Raw genomic sequence first — 20,700 nt, 5'->3', positions numbered from 1 at the left:
GCAGATGACTACAACAATGTTAAAATAGAATATTTCAATGAACCTCAATTTCGCTTGAAATATTAAAAATACTTGTATATAGGGTGTACATTTCTAAAACTATTTTAAAAAATCACATTTGAACCAAAAGAAAGTATCATTATTAAATATATATCATATCATATTCTGGACAACTAAATATTTCATAAGCAGCTACTACACATAGAAAATCCCATCTATAGGGGAAAACTAAAGCCATGGTTTAAAAGTAATGAGTCAAAATGTACCTTTTTCTACTGGCATATGTGGGATTCCTATTGCAAAACCCCCTAAGTTTAATTTAGTTGGGTAGTATTAGTAAAAAATTAAAAACATTATAAAAGAAGTTGAAATGAAAACATATTTTTTGAAAGGATGAAATTCAATTGAATGAAAGTGAAAAAAGAAACACTGGGTTATAGAAATTCAATTCACAGTCTGCTTAAAAGTATCTAGTCTACATATGTCTGATAGCGTTGAACATTAAAATATAATTAATCTTATAAGTGGATAAATTAAAATATTATTAGTGCATCAATTTTCTAAAGTAGCTTGTTCTCAAATGGATTAAGAATATGTAAAAAGCTCTTTGTTACTTTCTGGGAATTTGTTTTCAGAATATTTCCTGGTAAAAATCAGTAGCAATTCACCCAAAACAAGGGTATCAAAGCTGAAGACAAAGCACATAATAGCTGAGCTCTGTAGAGCAGCATGCTTCCATAGCCTCATTTTCACCCCTCGTCAGGTGCTCTACTTTTAGCTTGTCCACTGAGCAACTCCTTCCTTCCTTCCTTCCTTCCTCCATTAAGCAACTCTTTAGATATGGGAGCCCTCCCTAAAGATTCCACAAAAATCATGGTAACATAGCAATATCTAACTAACATTCATTCAACTTAAGCCAGTTGTTCAGTGAATCCAAATGGTAACACAGAATGATAATCTCTAGAATCTCTGAAACAATATACTGGATGTATCCACTGAACATTCCACATGGGTAAGGGTCACATGTGAATACGTTTTTTAGGTTGAAAAGGATTTCAGAGAATGGTTTGGATGAATGGGGGAAATGAACTCCAGAAATGCCATGGTCAGAGACAAAGCCAAGAGTAAAGGGAGTTCAAGGGCTTCCTGCTTAGCAGTCTTTCATTAAACTAAGTTGTCAGTATAGGTGAAGTTCTGAGAGAGAAGCATACTTATAGAGTTTAAGTTATAAACAGAAACAGCTAGGAACTAATAATCCAATTAATTCACACACAATGGCCTTTTAAATAAACAAGCTTACCTTATCAAAGGGAGGATAATAATAAGGCTGTTTTTTATTCTCTGGGAATTTAATATGCAGAGCTGTTGCATTTTCAGTATATGGATTTGTTTGAACAGTTCCCATTGGATTCAACATTTCTTCAAGTTCATCTAAAACACACAAAAGATTTTGACTCGAATTGTTTTTGATACTAAACTACGTTTAATGGTTTTATATAATTCTTTTAAAGAGTTTCCAAAGGAAAGCTCAACGATTTTTTTCTGTTAATATTTGGCACAAAATTTTAATGTGAGTTTGCACACCAAGACCCAAACCCTCTGACTGAGTCAATCTGGCCACAATGAGACTATAGGGCAGAGAAAAACTGCTCCCTAGACTTTCCAAGATTGTAAATATTTACAGGAACTGACAGCTTCGTCTTTCTCCTGAAAAGTGGCTGGAAGGTTTGAATTGTTGACCTTGCAGTTAATAAGGTTCCTTGTGAATTTGCATGTATCTTTAAAATAAGAAAGTTAATAAATTAATGGCTACTTTACCTCTTCAAATGTAGTTGGTATTCCTAATATGAAAGAAAATTATGGAGTTGCTCTCCATCCAGCAACATTACACAGTGTATAGAATTGTTATTATTTCCCAACTATGGACTTCATAGTCACATGAAATCTGTTTTTTATGATCATCAAAGTACCTAAGCTAACATTTTTGGGAGTCACCAATGACATTCTCACCAAATACAATGTTTCCAGCATCCCTTTATTATCCTCTAACTGCTAGCCGAGATAATATTAACACAATTCAAATATTTCTTTTACCTCACCAACTGCTTTCTCTTCAAAGAACCCTTTATTTTTTTTAACACACTAACCATGTCTCATTTACTGACTTGTGCATGTTTCTTAGAATTTCAGTATTGTCAAAAACACTAGAGCTGGGGTCATGAGGGAGGCAGTAGGGAGGAAGGGCAAAAAAAGAGGAGCTGATACTACAGACTCAATAGAAAGTAAATGTCTAGAAAATAATGATGGCAACATATGCACAAATATAATTAATACAATTGATGTACGGATTATTATAAGAGCTGTAAGAGCATCCAATAAAATGATCTGTTAATAAAACAAGACACTAGAGCTCAGCTAATGTACTTTCCCATTCCACAGGAAGGAAATAACAATTAAAAAAACAGGGGAGGGTGGGGGAAGAGGGGAAAAAACGAGAAGCTGATACAGAGGGCTCAAGTAGAAATAAAATGTCTTGAAAAGGATGCTGGCAACATGTGTACAAATGTGCTTGACACAGTGGATATATGGATTGTTATAAGAGCTCTAAGAACCCTCAATTATTAAAAAAAACCCAACAAAACAGTTCTGTATGCAGATAAGGTGGGGAAAAAAGCAAAGTATGTCCTATGCTTTCTTACATTACGCTAATTCATAAAAACAAGTCTATATTTGCATTTCCTTTATATATATATGTAATGACATTCATAAAAGTAAGTCTATATTTGCATTTCCTTTATATATGTATGTATGTATGTATATATATATATAAAGGAAATGCAAATATAGACTTGTTTTTATGAATGTCATTACATATATATATCACTTATATATATAAATGTGATTATACAAAGGGACTTCAAAAGGTTTGAGGGGGAAAAAAAGTGAAGTGAAAAAACAATTTTCCAGCTTTGAGTTAGACCCGGCTGGTGTTAACAGAAGGGAGGAGAGAGAAGACAGTTTTTTTACATGTTCACTCCATGAGTGCTTGCCCTAAGCCAGTGGTTCTCAACCTGTGGGTCACAACCCCTTTGGGGGTCGACCAACCCTTTCACAGGGGTCACCTACTCATAACAGTAGCAAAATTATAGTTATGAAGTAGCAGTGAACATAATTTTATGGGAAAAAAAAGAAAGAAAATGATTTTATGGTTGGGGTGGTCACCACAACACAAGGAACTGTATTAAAAGGGTTGTGGCATTGGGAAGGTTGAAAATCACTGCAGCAGAAAATGCCTTTAAGGATCTCTTTTGGGAGGTTCATTACCTATGTCTGGCCTTCAATTCCAACAGTTTAATAAAGATCTAAGTAAAATGCTAGGTTCTACATTAAAAAATTTTTTTTTCCCATAAATCTTTTGAAGCTGCCTTGTTGTACAGCTTTAATGATGAGCTATATATTTTAAAAATCGATTGCAGTTCCTTTGTTTCTTGCTTGCTGCAAGAAATGTGACAATTATAGTGCAAATGTACAGAAGAACTAAGTGCACTCATTCGTTAAATTTCATCAAAGATTTCTTAGAAATGAAGTGAAGTTCAGGGCATGCCAAATTAAAATAACCCAATAGTGTCATTTTTACCAAAATTATTAGTCAAGTTATGTGGTAGCTACATAATCTGGTGTCAATTTGAGGATTCAGAGTGAAGGGGTGGAGTCTAGCCCTGTCAATCAGGTAGTAGCTTGATGACCTAATTTGGAGGTGCTAAGGAGATAAATAACTCGCTGGAGGTCGGACATAGGCTCACTCCCTGAGAGATTCTCTCCCGACAGGACACACTGAGAAAGGCTGATGGCAGGGAAAGCCCTGGACCTGGAGGAACCACGTGGAGACCAACACCAGTGCTGAGATGCTGCCACCATCACTGGATCCACAAACTATCCACACACTGACCTGTGATCTTTCTGCACTCGGCATCACTGCATGTGTTTCGTGAGTCTGAAGAGGCCTTTGTAGATTGGTATTGGACTTATGAGCGAATATTGGACTTATGGACTTGGTCTGGGCTGGGCGGGGATGTTTCCTCAATATTCAATTTATCCTGTATATAAAGCTCTTTTCTTTCATTCTTTTTTTTTTTTTTAAAGCTTTTTCTTATACACATACAAGTGTCTATAAATTTGTTTCTCTAGTCAACTCAGACTAACACAAGTTACTTGGCTAATTTCAGAGAATATTGTGAGTCTAAATTAAGATTTTCCAACAAAGTATAGTACTGTACTAAGTTTTTACTCTACTATGAAACTACAGTTTCTCATTGGGAAAAAAGTGGTTTTTTTAAAAAGAGTCAATCATTGGAGGGATATAAAGAAAATGGTAGAAATGAGAGACTATATACTCACACACAGTATTAGAATGTTAGGCTTTTGTTCATAAATATATCTGTAGATAACATCTTATAAAAGCAATTCCTCATGTAATACTGCTATACAGACATTTAAAAATATCTATCATTACAAAAATAATTAAGTAAAAAAATTTCAAATAAGTTTATAGCTCTATTAAATATATTAAAATTGGAAGAAGACACAAGGAAAAGAAAATCACTATTATTCATAGAGGCAAAGTTTAAACTAAAAATTCCAACAACTAGAAAAGTAACATAATGAAATAGGCAGTCCTTCACGCAAATATGAGATAAGTCAACTGCATAAGACTAACTAATTTACTTATCACTCTAATCTTCATTTTCCTCATCTGTAACATAAAATAAACCCAGCCTCCTCACAGAAGTATTGAGAGTATATTTGAGAAACAAAGACAGGTAGGAGGTACTACACATACCTCAAGCCTCAGGTTAAAGCTATCCAAAGAACAAATATTGCTAGCACTATTACCATATTACCCCTTGGGTGGTACAGATGGCTAAATGCTTGCCTACTGGTGGTTTGACCATACGGAGAGATGCTAAGTTTTTACGCTACTACGCTAAGTTTGTACTAAGTTTTACTCTACAATGAAAGGCCTGGTCATCTGCTTCTGAAGAGCACCGCCGTGAAAGCCCAGAGGGGCAATTCTATGTTGCACACATCGGGTTGTCATGAGTCTGAGGAGCTCAACAGCAGAACAACATCGTAACTAGTAAAAACATTTAGTACAATTAGATTCATAGAGAATATTACCAAGGAGATATTACTCCTCAGGATAATATCTCAATTATTTATAAAAATACATCATTTAAAGCAAGGATATTCATGGAAATAAGAAATATATTCAGATATAGGATACTTTAAAACTATATTTAAAATTAATTATGGAAACAATTTAGCAGAATAAAAATGTTTATTGAATTTTAAAAATGATGAGTCATATAGAAACATTAAGTAGTCAATATGCAAAAAGTCACTCAAATATTAGGGTACATATCTTACCAGGAAATGAAGACCAGCTGTGTAATATTATTTCTCCTGATCTCAATTGTCCTTTAAAGTCAAAAACCATTGTATTTACCCAGGCTACAGGATAATGCTGTTGGAAAAAGACATCAAGTATGAATTTTCAGGTGTCAATATGCCCTTTGTTTCAGAAACGTTACTTCAAGAAATCAAAGAAAAACACCCACAATCAGAACAAGATTTACATGTAAAAATGTTTAACCCTAAAACCAAATCAATGTTTTGTGATAAAATGGCATATCTGTAAAATGAACTGTTCATTGAGCAGCCACTGGAAATGATGATGAATTTTAAGTTGTTCAGGAAAATGTATGTGATAGAAGGTCAGGCACTATGCTTTATGAGTTTTCAGTCTCTACAAATCATGACGCAGTAGGAGGTAATGTCTCTGTATTGTAGAATTTATATCTCTAAAAAGAATGCAATGAGTTGGTAGAAGTTTCATGTACACACCAGGGATATTTATTGATTTGGCCACAGCCTATCAAAATAAAATTACAAACACTCAAATTCTTTGAGCAAAATTCTGTATCAGAATAAAGAAAGACACTAATAATAGCCTTTCTTGTGACTTTTAAGTCATCAGAATGGCTTTTTAGAAGAATATATGAAGATAGGTGGAGGAAATGCTTGAATTTTCTTGTTCAGAATAAAAGGACATAATTTTGTATAAAAGAGGCTTAGAAAAGTTCATGGAAAATGGAAGTAAGGCATAATGGATTTCTTATAAAATTTTTGAAATCCCTTTGTATATATACAAATATATTCTGGTTTCTTTAAATGTAGAAAACTCTTAAGGTCAGTTCTTAATTACTAAAGTAACTTGATATAATTTTTCCCCAAGTTTTATTGGCACACAATTTACATATCATACAATTCGAAAGTTCAGTCACTGAATCATATCAATAAGAACTGTACCATGATCACCACATCAATTTTAGAGCATTCCCCACCCGTTGCAGATATAATTTTACTTCTTTTGAAATGTCTTAAATTATCCTATTGTATTAAACTTCTATTAAAAATGAAAACATTTCATTTTTGTCATTTGTCATTACCACTTTTCCAGCTTTCCTGATGGTTTGATATTTAGAAGGATTAATAGTTTTTGTTGATTTCTTCGTTTTTACTTTATCCAAAACTGCATAAATAGCAAAACATAATCGAGCCATTCTTGGTAAGTCACAAGTATTGATATCAAAGTCGAGTGGTTCATTCCAAATGTGATCGTTTTTCCCTGATATTTCCGTGCTTACAACGGTTTTACACAGGAGTTCAGTACCATGAAAGAGACCAGCCCTGACGTGAACCTACACCAGGGGAGACAAAAACATACAAAATTATGGATGCTGTACCATGGACACATGGGTTTTGTCTTGTTTTCATCTCCAAAGCCACTTTAATGAGAGCTAATGCAGATATCATTCTATCTTTCAATCACATCAAGCAGTATTCTACAACTGTCACCACAATTAGCTTCAAAACATTTTCCTCCTCCTTGAACTCCTGGACATCAGTTCCTCTTTACCACTGCACCTCCCACTTTACCCCCAGGAACCCTTATTCTACTTGTTCTCTATAAGGCCGTGTTCTCAACCTTCCTAACGCCGTGACCCTTTCATACAGTTAGTTCCTTGTGTTGTGGTGACCCCCCCCAACCATAAAATTATTTTCCTTGTTACTTCATAACTGTAATTTTTCTATTGCTATGAATCGGGCGACCCCGGTGAAGGGTCCTTTCGACACCCAACGGGGTCATGATCCACAAGTTGAGAACCACTGCTATAAGGCATTTAAGGCTATAAATGTTTTAAGTTTAATCCCACACCATAATGCCAAAACACCCAGTCAATCCAAAATCCACTCAATTTAATGACACAGTGAATGCAAATAGAAATGAATCATTCAGTCTTTTCTCCAAACTTGTTTTTAGAAATGTGCTTTTGCTCAAATATTTGTTAACTCTTTATTGTGATTTGAGTGAAAACTTAGAGCTAACTCTTTTTACATCCAACAATTCATATTTATTTTGTTCTGTAAGACTGACTGCAGTCCTACAATGTAACAGCACTATTCCGCCACCCCCTGTGCCCCCCACCCCCAGCATTTCCCGTTTCCATTGGACTCCCAGTTCTAATCGTGCCTTCCTTCTGAGCTGCTGCTGACTCCCTGGACAAATGCTACAGCTGTGATTGTTCTGAAGAACAACTTCCCTGGTGCTACTACTCACTTACCGGCCTATCTATTATTTGGATAAAACTTGAGCCCAAAGAGTTCTCCCTGGTTCTTTAAACTGCTAGTTTTAGAACTGAGAGGGTATCACATTAAGACATTTTGGTTATGTCTTCAACCTAGTGTAAATGCTCTCCGGGGTTTTCCTCGTGCTTTCAGAAACTAGATGTAACATCTGCAAGAGTTTTAATTTTTAATTTGTATAGACCAGGAGCTAAAAGGGAAAAAAATAGAATGGTTTATGAGGGGGAACCTCCTCCCACAAAAAATGGAAAAAAGCTCCGCGGGGCAGAGCTTTGGTAGTGCACATTTTTCTAGCTAGGTGAGCCCTGACAACATGCTCTGAGATAGTGCACCCAGTGGCATAACCTGGAAAGATTCTTTCTGGTCCCAGTGAATTTTTTGATAAAAGCAGTGTCACTCCACCCTCATTTTTTGTGATGACTGATTTAAGAGAAAAGCGTGCAGCTATAAAATTTTGTTTCCTGCTTGGGAAAAATGCCGCAGAAACTGTTGTGATGTTGAACACTGCTTACAAAGATAGTATTATGGGAACAACTCAAGTATGTGAGTGGTTTTCTCATTTCAAAAGAGGTGAAGTGTCGATTGACCATCAACTTCCAACTCATAATACGATGGAGTTTGTTCAACCAGGTCAGACTGTAATCAAGCTTTCTATTCAGAAGTTCTGAAAAGATTGCGTAAAAGTGTGCGACAAAATAGGCCTGACTTGTGGCAGATGGGGAACGATGTCATCTCAGAGCGCCATTTTGGCAAAAAACAAGCATGCCTCTCTTGCCTCACACACCTTACTGACCTGACCTCACTCTGCGTGACTTCTTTTTGTTTCCACGAATGAACGATGAGGGACATGAAAGGACAGCAATTTAACAACACAGAATAGGTGAAGAGAAAATGAGGGAGGTGCTGTCAGCCTTCCAAAGAGATGCATTTGAAAAATGTTTCCAATAATCGAATAACAAATTTGACAAATGTATTAAGTGTAATTGAGTGTACTTTGAAGGTGATAAGGTTGCTTTGTAAAAAAATTTAAAGATACCATATATACTCGAGTATGAGCTGCACCTGATTATCAGCTGAGGCGCCTCATTGTAACACAAAAACTGCATTGAAAATGTGTTGCAAAACTTGACTTATACACAAGTATATACAGTAGCTTAAAAAAATCTGGCTTTTGTTGAATATTGCCTCATATACATAGCAGCAATCTTTAAGAAATCATTGTGACTACCTTACATTCTCTATTCAAAGTATCCAAACAGAGTAAATACCAGTACTAATATTTTCTTAAGTACTACTACTTTTAAGTGAACATGGCCACTGCATAAAACAAGAATTATAAGCACACACTTCATTTCAGTCTTAATTACTTTATTCTGTAAAGAAAATATGTTGTTAATTAGAACCATAAACAATGGACTCTTACTTTCAAGTGTTATTACCCTGATAACATCCTATCATTAGTCCTATTTAAAAAAAAAAAATTACAACTAAACCTAGCAGAGCTGTTTTGAGTCTTAAATATGACATAATTTTTTAGCCTAGTAACAAAGTCATAATCAAGCACATTACTAATAAAATTATGCAAAAACAGGGTGGTGGCTTCTGAAAAAAAACCCACTAAAAATAGAATTAACCTTAAAAATGAAAATAAGCCCATTTCCATACAGTCGATTCTAATTCATAGTGATCCTATTATACAGTAGACTGGCTCCCTGGTATTTCCAAGACCTATAAATCTTTGTGAAAGCACACAGCCTCAATTGTGTAAAGCACATTTGTAAATTCATTGCCCTCATCATTCTCAAAACATTTGCTCTTCACATTGATGTATGTATGGATTGTGATAAGGGTTGTATGAGACCCTAATAAAATGATTAAAAATTTTTAAAAAGGCAAGAATCCACAAGGCAGAAAGGAGGAATGAAGGAGGAGGGGAAAGGTAAACCCTCGGGGAGTTTGATTACTAATTTAAACTGCTGAATACAAAGGTGAAATGTAAACCTCACCTAATTTACAAATAAAAAATGACTTAAAAAAAATAATACGCATGAAAAAAAAAAAAAAGAAAGCACAGAGCCTCCTCTTTCTACATCAGAACAGCTGATTGGTTTGAACTGCTGACCTTACAGTTACCAGCAAATGTAGAGGTATATACTAATATCACTCCTAGATACCTCAAAAATCTGAAGACAGACTTCAGCAGAGAGTTGTGAATTAATGTTCACTGCAATACCATTCACAATAGCCAAAGGGTGGAAACACCTAAATGTCTATCCATAGACGAGTAAACAAAATGTGGCACATACATGTACTAGAATACTACTCTCCACTAGTAGAAGAAACAAATGCCACATGCTGCAATGGAGATGTAAGACTTTACACTAAATGAAATGAATCAAAACCAAAAAGGGAAACTAAACAAACTCACTTACACACGTTCAAAAAAAGACAAATGTATAAAGAACAGTTTATTAGTCCTTATGATGGACAAAAGGGAGGGGAGAAGTTAACTAACAGTGATGGAAATATTGAAGTGATTAGGGTAGGGTTGTACAGCTGGTTATTGTAAGAGCTGCCAATAAATTATACACCAGTAAAAACCTTAAGTTAGCAAAGCTGTGTGACAGATATATTTATAACAATGAGTAAACAAAGACTACCTCCTAGGATTGAGTCTGTACAACCAAACACCTCATGGGATTTGGTTTCTTGGTTTGGAAGTTTAGGGTCATGTTTTCATGGGACATCCCAGGAAACTGGCCTAATAACATGTTTAGTGCCTTTTTTTTTTACTTAGTTCAATGAATGCCTAGTGTCTAGGGTCTTAAAAGCTTGTAAGAGGAAAAGAAGTGGAAACACTGGGTAGAATTGGGTTAAGTGATAGTGCCTTGAGGAATTGAAATGGATGAAACAAAATGTGTAAGAATTGTTAATGTTAAAACAGATGATTTCCTGCTCTGTGAACCTTCATCCAATTCACAAAAGTGTTTAAAAAGGTAAAGAATACCTGTTTTAATTTATCAAGTTAAGAAAGGTTCCAACAATGTTGTACCAGACTTAGCTTGTGGGATTATAAAAAGACTTTTCCTCAGTTTTTGTCACCCCAAAGACATGCCAAACATTAGGGGCTTTTTGCTAGCATATGAGGGGAGGTCAGATGCTTAGAGACATCCTCCCTGAAGGCAGTCAGTTGCCTGACAGGTAAGGCAGCTCCCTGGTGTTAAGGACAGTGGGCTACTTCTCCCTAAAGGCTTTGGACCATTAGCTTGGTTTCTGTAGGTGGGGTTGACACCCTACTGATAATGGTTTCTATGGAGATCCAGAGAACAGGTCAAACCTGCTCAGTGACAACCAAAGTTAGGCTGCCATCCTAAATCTAGGATCCGTCCATCTTGTGACATGTCGACCACTCCATCCTCTTCCTACTGCGTGTAAATCCCTAGACTGTTCCCCTGTCATTGCTGTATAACCTATAGTGCAACCCCTTCCTGTGATGTATGTCTTTACCTGTAATTAGTGGGCTTGCACTCGGCCCAAAGATAATATAGGCCTAGGCTAGCAATAAAGGGCTTTCTCTGAGGCTCCCCTCTTGGTCTCTTGTGGGTTCCACCTCTCCTCTCTCGTCCTCTCTCCCCTGTTCCCTTTCCCCCTGCCCTCCTTCCCATCCCCCTCACTCCACATGGATCACCAAGCAGGGCAGAGGTGAGCATGCTACCATGAAACGTGTCTGACTCCATTATTTCTATCTCTCATTTATCTCTCATGCTCTCTATGACTTTAATATTTATATATCCCAACCACACAATTGTGCCTATGGAACCTGTGATTGGTGGTGGTGGGGCTGGCCCCATCCAACCACAAATGGCACCCAACGTGGGGCAGTATGAAAAAAACTCTTCAGAGTTATACCCCATGTAACAGTTATATGGCACCACCAGAATGTACAGTGAATTGGAAAATTGTGTGAAGTGAGGATCCAGTTGGGGATTGGCAGATAAGTTGTGGAAATAGTGAGTGAGTATTTTAAGGAGGACAATGGGGTAAGGTAAAAAGTAAACCTGAAACTTATGGTACTACGCTCATCTACTTACTGAAAAGACAGGGCGTAAAAGTAACAAAGAACAAGAGGCAATGTTTCCTAAAAGTAGTAAAATGGTATGATCCTTGGTTCCCAGGGGAAGGAACTTTTGATCTAGAGACCTGGGAAGAGGTCATTGTAAACTTATAGAAAGCACACAGAGATGGGGAGAGTATCCCCGTTGAGACATGGTCTCTGTGGGTTCAAGTTAAGATGGTTTTAGTACCTACCTTTGCAGGAGGAAGAGAAAGAGTATTATAAAAGTGCAGTGAGAAGTCTTGTTTCTATTCAAATCTAGAAAAGCAAGCTAAAGTGTCTGTGAATGAGCATGAATTAGGTGATGAAACTAGGAAAAACTGAAGAAGCAGGGATTGATTTGTCATGCAAGGCCTCTGATTCTAAAGGAAATCTCATGGTCAAAGCCTATCTGCCCTCGGGGGAGTGCAGCCTCAGAAAGTTTAAAGGTGATAAAATACTAGAAGCAGCTGATTGCAAGACCCAAAGCGAGGCTATTAAACAATCCCAGGAAGCTCCCTTGCTTTCAAAGGTAGGGACGCAAAGAAACAAGACAAGCAAAGTAGTGAGAAGTATCTAAGCTACGCAAACGTGCATCAGGTGAGAGGCAGGCTGAATGGGTATCAGGCAAATGAGAAGATTTTAGGCAGAGCTGAAAAAACTAAACCCCAGTCACAAGGGGACATAGTAAAAGCATCTGCTCCCCTGCTGAAATTTAGTGTAGGAAAGACCAGAGATTGTAAGACAAGCAAGCAAGCCAGGGTTAGAGGTAGAGAGATTAGCTCCCAAAAAATGCAAACTAAGAGAACTAACACAGAAGATGAAGTTCAGAAAGTGGAGCTTCAAGATAAACGGGTCTAAAAGACCAGCTCAGAGAATAGAAGCCAAGAAGCAAAGTATAGGAAAGCACCCTTACTTTCAAGGGTAGAAAGTGGGATTGCAGAAGAAGGAGATTTAGAATTTAGAATGTCTTAGCCTGTTAGAGTTGCTAGCAGACAGCCTTAAGGGAAACACCCACAAGGAATTCAGTGCTTTTCCCTTTAAGTTGCTAAAAGATTTCAAGCAGGCAGTCAATGATTATGGTCCAGACTCACATTTTTGTAATTAGCATGATAAGGGCTTTAGCAGAGTCCCAGAGCTGGACCCCTGCAGACTGGAGAGCTTTAGGGGAAATTTGTCTTTTCCCTTCAGAGTTTTACAATATCTTATGTGGTAGGATTTTATAGCCCATTCACAACCTCGGAAGAATGCTGGGGATGGAAAAGATATAGGAATTCATCAATTGCTAGGGGATGAGAATTATATCACAGTTTAGTCTCAACTACAGTTTACTGAACAGACAATAGGACAGATACAAGAGGTTTGCCTAAGTGCCTGGGAAAAAGATAATTCCATCAGAAGAGAGAAAGGTGAGTTACACAGCTATAAAACAGCTGAATGATGAATTGTATGCAGACTTTGTGTCCCACCTGGAAGACTCTATTTCCAAAAGTGTAAAAATTGTCCAGGCAGTAAAAGACCTATTGCACAAGCTATCTTATGAGTTCTCTAATAAGCACTGTAAAAATGCCTTGCATCCCTACTGGGAACAGGGCACACTATTGGATTATCTCTGAATATGCAGGAATGTATAGACAGATGAATACAAGGTCAACCTCAAGGTAGCTTCCTTGGCAAATTATACAAGACCCAAAAGAAAGTGTGGAAAGTTGTGGAAAGATATGTCATCTTCAAAGAGTGTAGGTAGCTCTGGCCAATCAGTCTGGCCACAGAGAAAGAGCTGCGGCCTGCATCTGAGCATGGGCCAGGACCACCAAGCTTAGGTTCAAAAGACCCAGAAGTTTGCCCCCGCTGCAGGAAGGGAACTTATTGGGGGAGTCAATGTCGCTCAAGATTCAACAGTAAAGGATTCCCTTTAGCACAGGTTTCCCGGCGGGAAAATAGAGGAAGGAGCTTCATCCAAGTCCCACCTAACAGAACTCAGAAGGCAAAGCCTCTGCCTAACCCAGCAAAAGAATCTTTGAATGACAGCAATCACAGGTATCCCCCAATCTCAAAGCAGGAGCCTCTTATTGAAAGAATAATATGGTCTTTATCAGGAAGATTTAACCTAAGAACTCAAGGAATTAAAATTGATACTGGAGTTGGTCAGAGTTGTGAGGAAAACCCAGAAGCTGTCAGAAACTAAGAGCGTTAATTGGGGTCCGCTAACTAAAAGAACTATAGGATGCTTATTAGGAAAGTCCAACCTAAATTCTCAGGGTGCTGCTAGAATTGTTGATCAGGATTATTAAGGAGAAATTAAGGCAGTGATAAAATCTGATATACCATGGTTTATAAAGGAAAATCAGGTAAGTCCATTTTTGCTATCTTGCATTTCTATAGAAGAAATGTATGCCTATCAGGAAAGAGTACTTGAGAAGTCTGACCCCCCTTTAAATCAAGGGGTCTTTTGGAGTGCTGTTGTGGGGAAACAACAGTGCCCCCACATGGAATTAGAAATTGGAGGGAAACACTTTTTAAGCTCTGGGTATGTGGTCATTTCTTTAGGGCATTCAGGAGGGCTTAAGACCTGCCCATTAAATTCCTCTAAATCTAGCATGGAAGGAATGAGTGAAGTTAGTCAAGACAGAATATTGCAAGAGGGTAAAATCAAGGAGTGTAAAGAGCCAGTCGACTGAAAGTGCTAGCAGTGCTTTAAAGTCTACATGGTTAAAACAGAAGGGAGAGGAGAGGAATATTATGTGTGACAAAGTTCATTTAGTCAGTTTAACTAAAAATTTTTCTCCTTACGAAACGCTTGTAACAAAATTAGGGCAGATAAAGACATTTTCACTTCTACAGAGAAAGCTGATCCTGAGGAGTCCTGAGAAGATGGGAATCACGTTTGGGATCCAGGTCCATTCGTCACCTGGAGAAAGGGCGATGCATTTATGTTTTTGCAGAATAAAGCTGATGGACTCCTCTTAGAAGGACGCAACCATGTTCGGAGAAAGATGGACATGAAAGACATGAAGGAAGCACAAAAGTTTAATCATAATTCCTTTTTCAGGTTAATGACACCCCAAAGAGAGGGGTTATTTGTTTATATTTTCACAGGCAAAGGAGATAGGTGGAATTCTCTTCAGCCAGCAAGGCCCAGAAGAAAGGAAGGAAGCTGATGCATGACCTGACCCTGTCCTGCTACTGAATTTATCCAAAACATCAAGACTTCGCAGATTCCTGAGAATGGCGATTGTTGATGCTGTCTAAGGGACACTCTGGGACTCTATCAAAACTGAACATTTTATACAACAGTGACTGGACTGTTCTGCTGAAAAATCAAGATTTTGGACTCGTCAATGCTATAATGTGATTGGAATGTAACTGATTTTTGTATAACTCCTCACCTATATAATAAGACATTGCATGACTGGGATTTGATTAGGAAACATTTGCGAGAGTTAGGTAAAACGTTTCATTAGATGTGATTCAGCTAAAAGGATACTTTCTATACATTCAAGGGTAGATTTAAGGCATTCAACTAGCTGAGGTATTTAAGCAATTGGTGACTGGCATGGAAGGGTTGAATCCCCGAGCTTGGGCTCAAAGTATTTCACATAGATTAAGTTCCAGTGACTGTGTTACTTTTCATAATAATTTTGATGCTTGCATTCTCGTGTTGCTTCTATAGGAAGCTAAGAGATATGAAGAGAGACCATGTTGCCTCCGTAACACTATTAAATCTTAACAGCAATGAGAGGGGCACAGTCTAGGGATATACAGGCAATAGGAAGAGGAGGGATTTGGGGTATAGATGTGACAAGATAGGCGGATCTTAGGTTTAGGATGGCAGCCTAACTTTGGATGTCACTGAGCAGGTTTGACCTGTTCTCTGGATCTCCATAGAACCATTATCAGTAGGGTGTCAACCCCACCTACAGAAACCAAGCTTATGGTCCAAAGCCTTTAGGGAGAAGTAGCCCACTGTCCTTAACACCAGGGAGCTGCCTTACCTGTCAGGCAACTGACTGCCTTCAGGGAGGATGTCTCTAAGCATCTGACCTCCCTGCATATGCTAGCAAAAAGCCCCTAATGTTTGGCATGCCTTTGGGGGGGGACAAAGCTGGGGAAAAGTCTCTTTATAATCCCACATTAACTTATAAGGAGACTCGAAAGGCAGAAAAGGAGAAGGTGCCTACTACTTGTGCAAAGACACCACCCTAGAATTCCCTAAAAGTCACAAATTATCTGGTACGGCTACAGACTAAGAATCATGCAACTGAGCAGTTTTGCAGATGCTTGTGTTGGAGAGGCTATAGGCAAAGTTAATGCCATTTGAGGCTACTAGATGAGGATATATCAAAGAGCATGATTGGGTCTAAGGTAGGGAATAAAACTGGAGGCAAAGATAATAGTGAGAGGGCTGTTTCCATAACTCAAGAAGGGACATTAAAGGCATGGACTGATATTTCAAGAACAATAGCATAAGGAATGGGTAGTATAGGCTACTAATCATGAAGGATCACCTGGATGTGGTCCAACGAATCAAATATGAAAGGTACGAAAGAGGGACAACTTTAAGATGCCCACTTCCCCAAATATGAGGACAGGCAGCCAAAGGTAATAAAGAATGTTATGTCCCAACCGCTGAAGACAAAGCGGGTGAATAAGCAAATGTGGTGAAGAAAGCTGATGGTGCCTGGCTATCAAAAGATATAGCGTCTGGGGTCTTAAAAGCTTGAAGGTAATCAAGCGGCCATCTAGCTCAGAAGCAACAAAGCCCACATGGAAGAAGCACACCAGCCTATGCAACCATGAGGTGTCGAAGGGATCAGGTGTAAGGCATCATCAGAACAAAAAATCTTACCATAGTGAATGATGGGGGGAGTGCAGAGTGGAGATCCAAAGCCCATTAGTAGGCCACTGGAGATCCCCTTGCAGAGGGGTCTCGGGGAGGAGATGAGCTAGTCAGGGTGCGATGTAATAATGATGAGAAATACAACCTTCCTCTAGTTCCTAAGGGTTTCCTCCCCGCTCCCACTACTATGACTCGAATTCTATCTTGCAAGACTGGCTAGACCAGAGGAGGTACACTGGTACAGATAGGAACTGAAAATACAGGGAATCCAGGACGGAGGAGCCCTATAGGACCAGTGGTGTGAGTGGCAAAACAGGGAGGGTAAAGGGAGAATGGGTAGGAAAGAGGGAACCGATTACATGGAACTGTGTGTGACCTCCTCCCTGGGGGACAGACAACCAAAAAGTGGATGAAGGTAGACATCGGACAGGGCAAGATATGACCAAATACCCATTTATAAACTATCAAGGGCTCATGCGGGAGTGGGGAGCGGGGAGGGAGGGGAAAAATGAGGACCTAATGTTGGGGGTTTAAATGGAGAGAAAATGTTTTGAGAAACGATGTACAAATGCGCTTTACACAATTGATGTGTGTATGGATTGGGATAACAGTTGTATGAGCCCCTAATAAAATGTTAAAAAAAAAAAAAAAAAGAATGTTATGTCCTTTGCTCTCCTGTCAGATTGGTGTCTCAGTGTTCCTAAGATTAAAAGACATTCCTCTGACCAAATTGCCTTGATCCCTAGCAGAAGAGTAGGGAAAAAAAATTTTGGGGTGGGGGGTGGCTCGTGGGCAGGGGGCTGGTGGTGAAGGACAACAGATGAGTCAGTGAACCATATTTCCCAGCATTTCTGCACTCTCTCCCATCACCCACAGGACGCAGACCCTGTGACCACTAGAACTGCTTGTGGTTTACTTTTTTCCCCTTTTCTCCAATTCCAAACACTTTACCATGCTTTGCCACCCAGTGGAATTTCTGGAGAATTGCTGCAACCACCAGCAGTAGCTGGATGTAGATACAGCCTTTTAATGTTTACTGTTCCTTAAAAAGTATATTTGCAAAAGCTACATCAAGATTGTGTCACCATCAACTAATAATGCCAAAAATATTCGTATTCCCCTTCTTTCAACAAATTAAGATTGGGATATTTTGAAGAGAAGAATTTTTAAAAACCACCAAGGAGAAGGGGAATGAGTGATGACTTTGAATTATGGCGTTGGCAACTGGCAAAGAATATTGCATATCCTATACCACGGACCACCACCAAGAGGACAAAAACCCTCAGCCTGTAGTCCAGCCAGAAAGGCAGATGGACTGACAGTCTGGCTGCAATAATGGGCTGAAACATGGCAATCACTATGAAGATAGCACAGGACCGGGCAGGGTTTCACTCTGCTGTACAAAAAGGATTACAATGAGTCTGAACGACTCAGTAACAACTAACATTAATAACACCACACAGAATGTGAGATTACAAGAGTCTGGATTTCAAAAAATCCCAGGATTAAAGAGGGAATCTTGAGCACAGAAAGTACAACTTTTCAAGTTTCTTACAAGGAAAATATCAGTACCAAACACTATCAAGTGACCCAAATACAGTTAATGTTGGGAGCCGGTGGCCATTAAGGCCTTAGCCTCAGCCAAGGAGCCGAACTTGGCGGCTTCCTGGTTGTTAAGTGTTGTCTTTCATTTGCAAAATCTGTGGGGAACTGCTATGTAGCACGGGGAGTTGTAAAGTGACCTTTTCACCCATTGGTTAATAATGCCAGGTGCTCATTGGACTAAGATGGACTTTGCTTTACACCTGATGGACCTTAATCTGCATGCAGGAAGTCTTTGAGAACTAGCGCACGCCCTTTTACCTACAGCTGATTGGTTAACGTTCTTATGCTTCATTAATGTACCTGTTGGATTGGATGCTGTGTCGCACACCTTATTAAAATATGCACCTCCCAGTTCCCCCTTTTTTATACCCCAGCTTTGCCCAAATAAAAGAGCTTGATCAGAGTTTTGTCTTGCTCCGCGTCCCGGTGTCTTTTCTCCATCCAGGTTCGTCTTTTCCCTGCAGGGCCTTGCTCGTGCGTCCCGCAGGCCGGGACGCAACAAGTTAACTCACTCAAATTCAACTATACAACCCCATTTGTGCGGTCCAAAAAGTGGAAAAAGTAAAACCAGAGCAAGGCAAATAACAAAAGAGTTAGCTTTTTAGGGGGGTGCTTTAAGTAGTATAATCTATGAAGCCTATTACTCCTTTCTATGAATGTACAATACAATCAATCCAGCTTCAAATAGTTGAAGATGATGAAACCTGTATAAATGGACTTAGGTTCTCTGTTCACTGAAAACAAAGAATAGTATGTGAGCGAAAAATACATTTTGCAATGAAGGCTTCTGTGGAAGTTAGATTTTAGGTCAACTTGAAGCTGTGTAAGTGGAGTCCAACCTACTAACAGGTCACAGTCTGATTATGCCTTTTTGGGTGGGGGAGTGGCCTTTCTAATAAGGGAGATAGTGAGAAAGTCTCTTTCTGCTCGTTCACCCTCGCTACTTACTGGGAGTCTGTGTTTCTCTCAAGGGGCGGCCCCATATGGCCGCTAACCCTGGGAGCTAACTTCCAAGCTATTGGCACCTTGATGTTCCGACTGACCTTGGATACACACATCTCTGCACCCATTATCCTGTGGTCCTCTCCTGCTTTTGCCTCCCCTTTCTGCATCAGGGGCCTGCAGCTATATGAATCTGAAGACGGCTCTGCTTACATGGCAACCCTGGCCTAGAGCAGGGCTGGGATGCTTTCTTCAAAGAAAGTTCTATCTTATACATATATTTATCACTGGTTTGTTTCTTTAAACAACACAGTCTAACTAAGCTTCTTCCCAACACCCCCACCCCCCAGTAGGGAACGCAAAAATATGGGCTGTAGAGCCATAAGAAGCACAAAAAGAGGGGCCGGCCCCAATCCCAACAACATGGACACCTGCCCCTCCCCCCAGAAAAATTTATTTCAGAGGACAGCACTGAATCTGCAGCTCCGGGAGAGGGACATGTCTGATCAGAACACACGGGAGCTGATGAAGGCGGAGGAGAGTGGAGCACATCCTGGCCCACCAGGCCTTGAGGACGATGTTCCCGTTCAGAGCAGCCAGTCCACATAGGAGACAACATGGCCAGTCCCACTATTAGACACGATGTCCCTCACTGACCCATAGCCCTACAGGGGACAACACTGGAGACACTGAGAATTGCGCCTGATCTGATCCCACCACACAGAGGCAAAACACTAAGGGGGTGTAACAGAACAGCAAGGGAACTGAGCGGCGAGGTCCTCAGGGAATACCGAAGGTGGACTTTGGGACCAGGGCTTGGTGCCCCAACAGACTGAACTGGAAAACACTTGCAAAGGCCAACAAACAGGCCTTGAACTAACTACAAGCTTTTCTTTCTGGTTGTGTTTTGTTTTTGTTTTTTGGTCATTGGTTTGTTGTTGTTACTGTTCTTTTATACTGTTGCTTGTGCTCTGTCTTATTTTTGTGCATGTTATTTCTCCACAGGTCTGGCTAAATAAGAGAGGCTAGATGAAGAATCTAGAGGAGAAAACAACAGGACCGGCAGTTCCCGAGGGACATAGAAGAGGGGGCGGTGGGGGGAAAGGTAATGGTGTTAACAATCCCAGGGACAAGGGAACAACAAGTGATCCAAATCAGTGGTGAGGAGGGTGTAGGAGGCCTGGTAGGGTGTGATCAAGGATAATGTAACCAAGAGGAATTGCTGAAACCCTAGTGGGGACTGAGCATGATAGTGGGACAAGAGGAAAGTCAAAGGAAATAAGAGGAAGGAGCTAGGAGGCAAAGGGCATTTAAAGGCATGTACATATGTAAATATATTTATATGAGGGTGGGGAATATAGATCTATGTGCATGTATTTATAGGTTTAGTATTAAGGTAGCAGATGGACATTGGGCCTCCAATCAAGTACTCCCGCAATGCAAGAACACTTTGTTCTATTAAATTGGCATTCTATGATGCTCACCTTCCCAACACAATCACTGAAGACAAAGC

General features: G+C 39.3%; 1 protein-coding gene across 1 annotated transcript in view; it reads right to left on the bottom strand.

Annotated features, from left to right (window-relative positions):
• Window positions 1-20,700, bottom strand: part of PIK3CB (phosphatidylinositol-4,5-bisphosphate 3-kinase catalytic subunit beta) — a 124,343-nt gene that overhangs the window by 43,019 nt on the left and 60,624 nt on the right. The window contains exons 8-10 of the mRNA XM_004712086.4: window positions 6,510-6,761; window positions 5,428-5,524; window positions 1,301-1,431 (exon numbers count right to left, since the gene is read on the bottom strand). Of these exons, the coding sequence (XP_004712143.1) occupies window positions 1,301-1,431; window positions 5,428-5,524; window positions 6,510-6,761 (480 nt within the window). The remainder of the gene's footprint in view (window positions 1-1,300; window positions 1,432-5,427; window positions 5,525-6,509; window positions 6,762-20,700) is intronic.

The sequence above is a fragment of the Echinops telfairi genome, unplaced genomic scaffold (assembly GCF_000313985.2).
Source record: "Echinops telfairi isolate 266 unplaced genomic scaffold, ASM31398v2 ScPeMD7_16;HRSCAF=60, whole genome shotgun sequence".
NCBI lineage: Eukaryota > Metazoa > Chordata > Mammalia > Afrosoricida > Tenrecidae > Echinops > Echinops telfairi.
The sequence above is the reverse complement of the archived record's forward strand: the minus strand, read 5'-3'. Positions and strand labels throughout refer to the sequence as shown.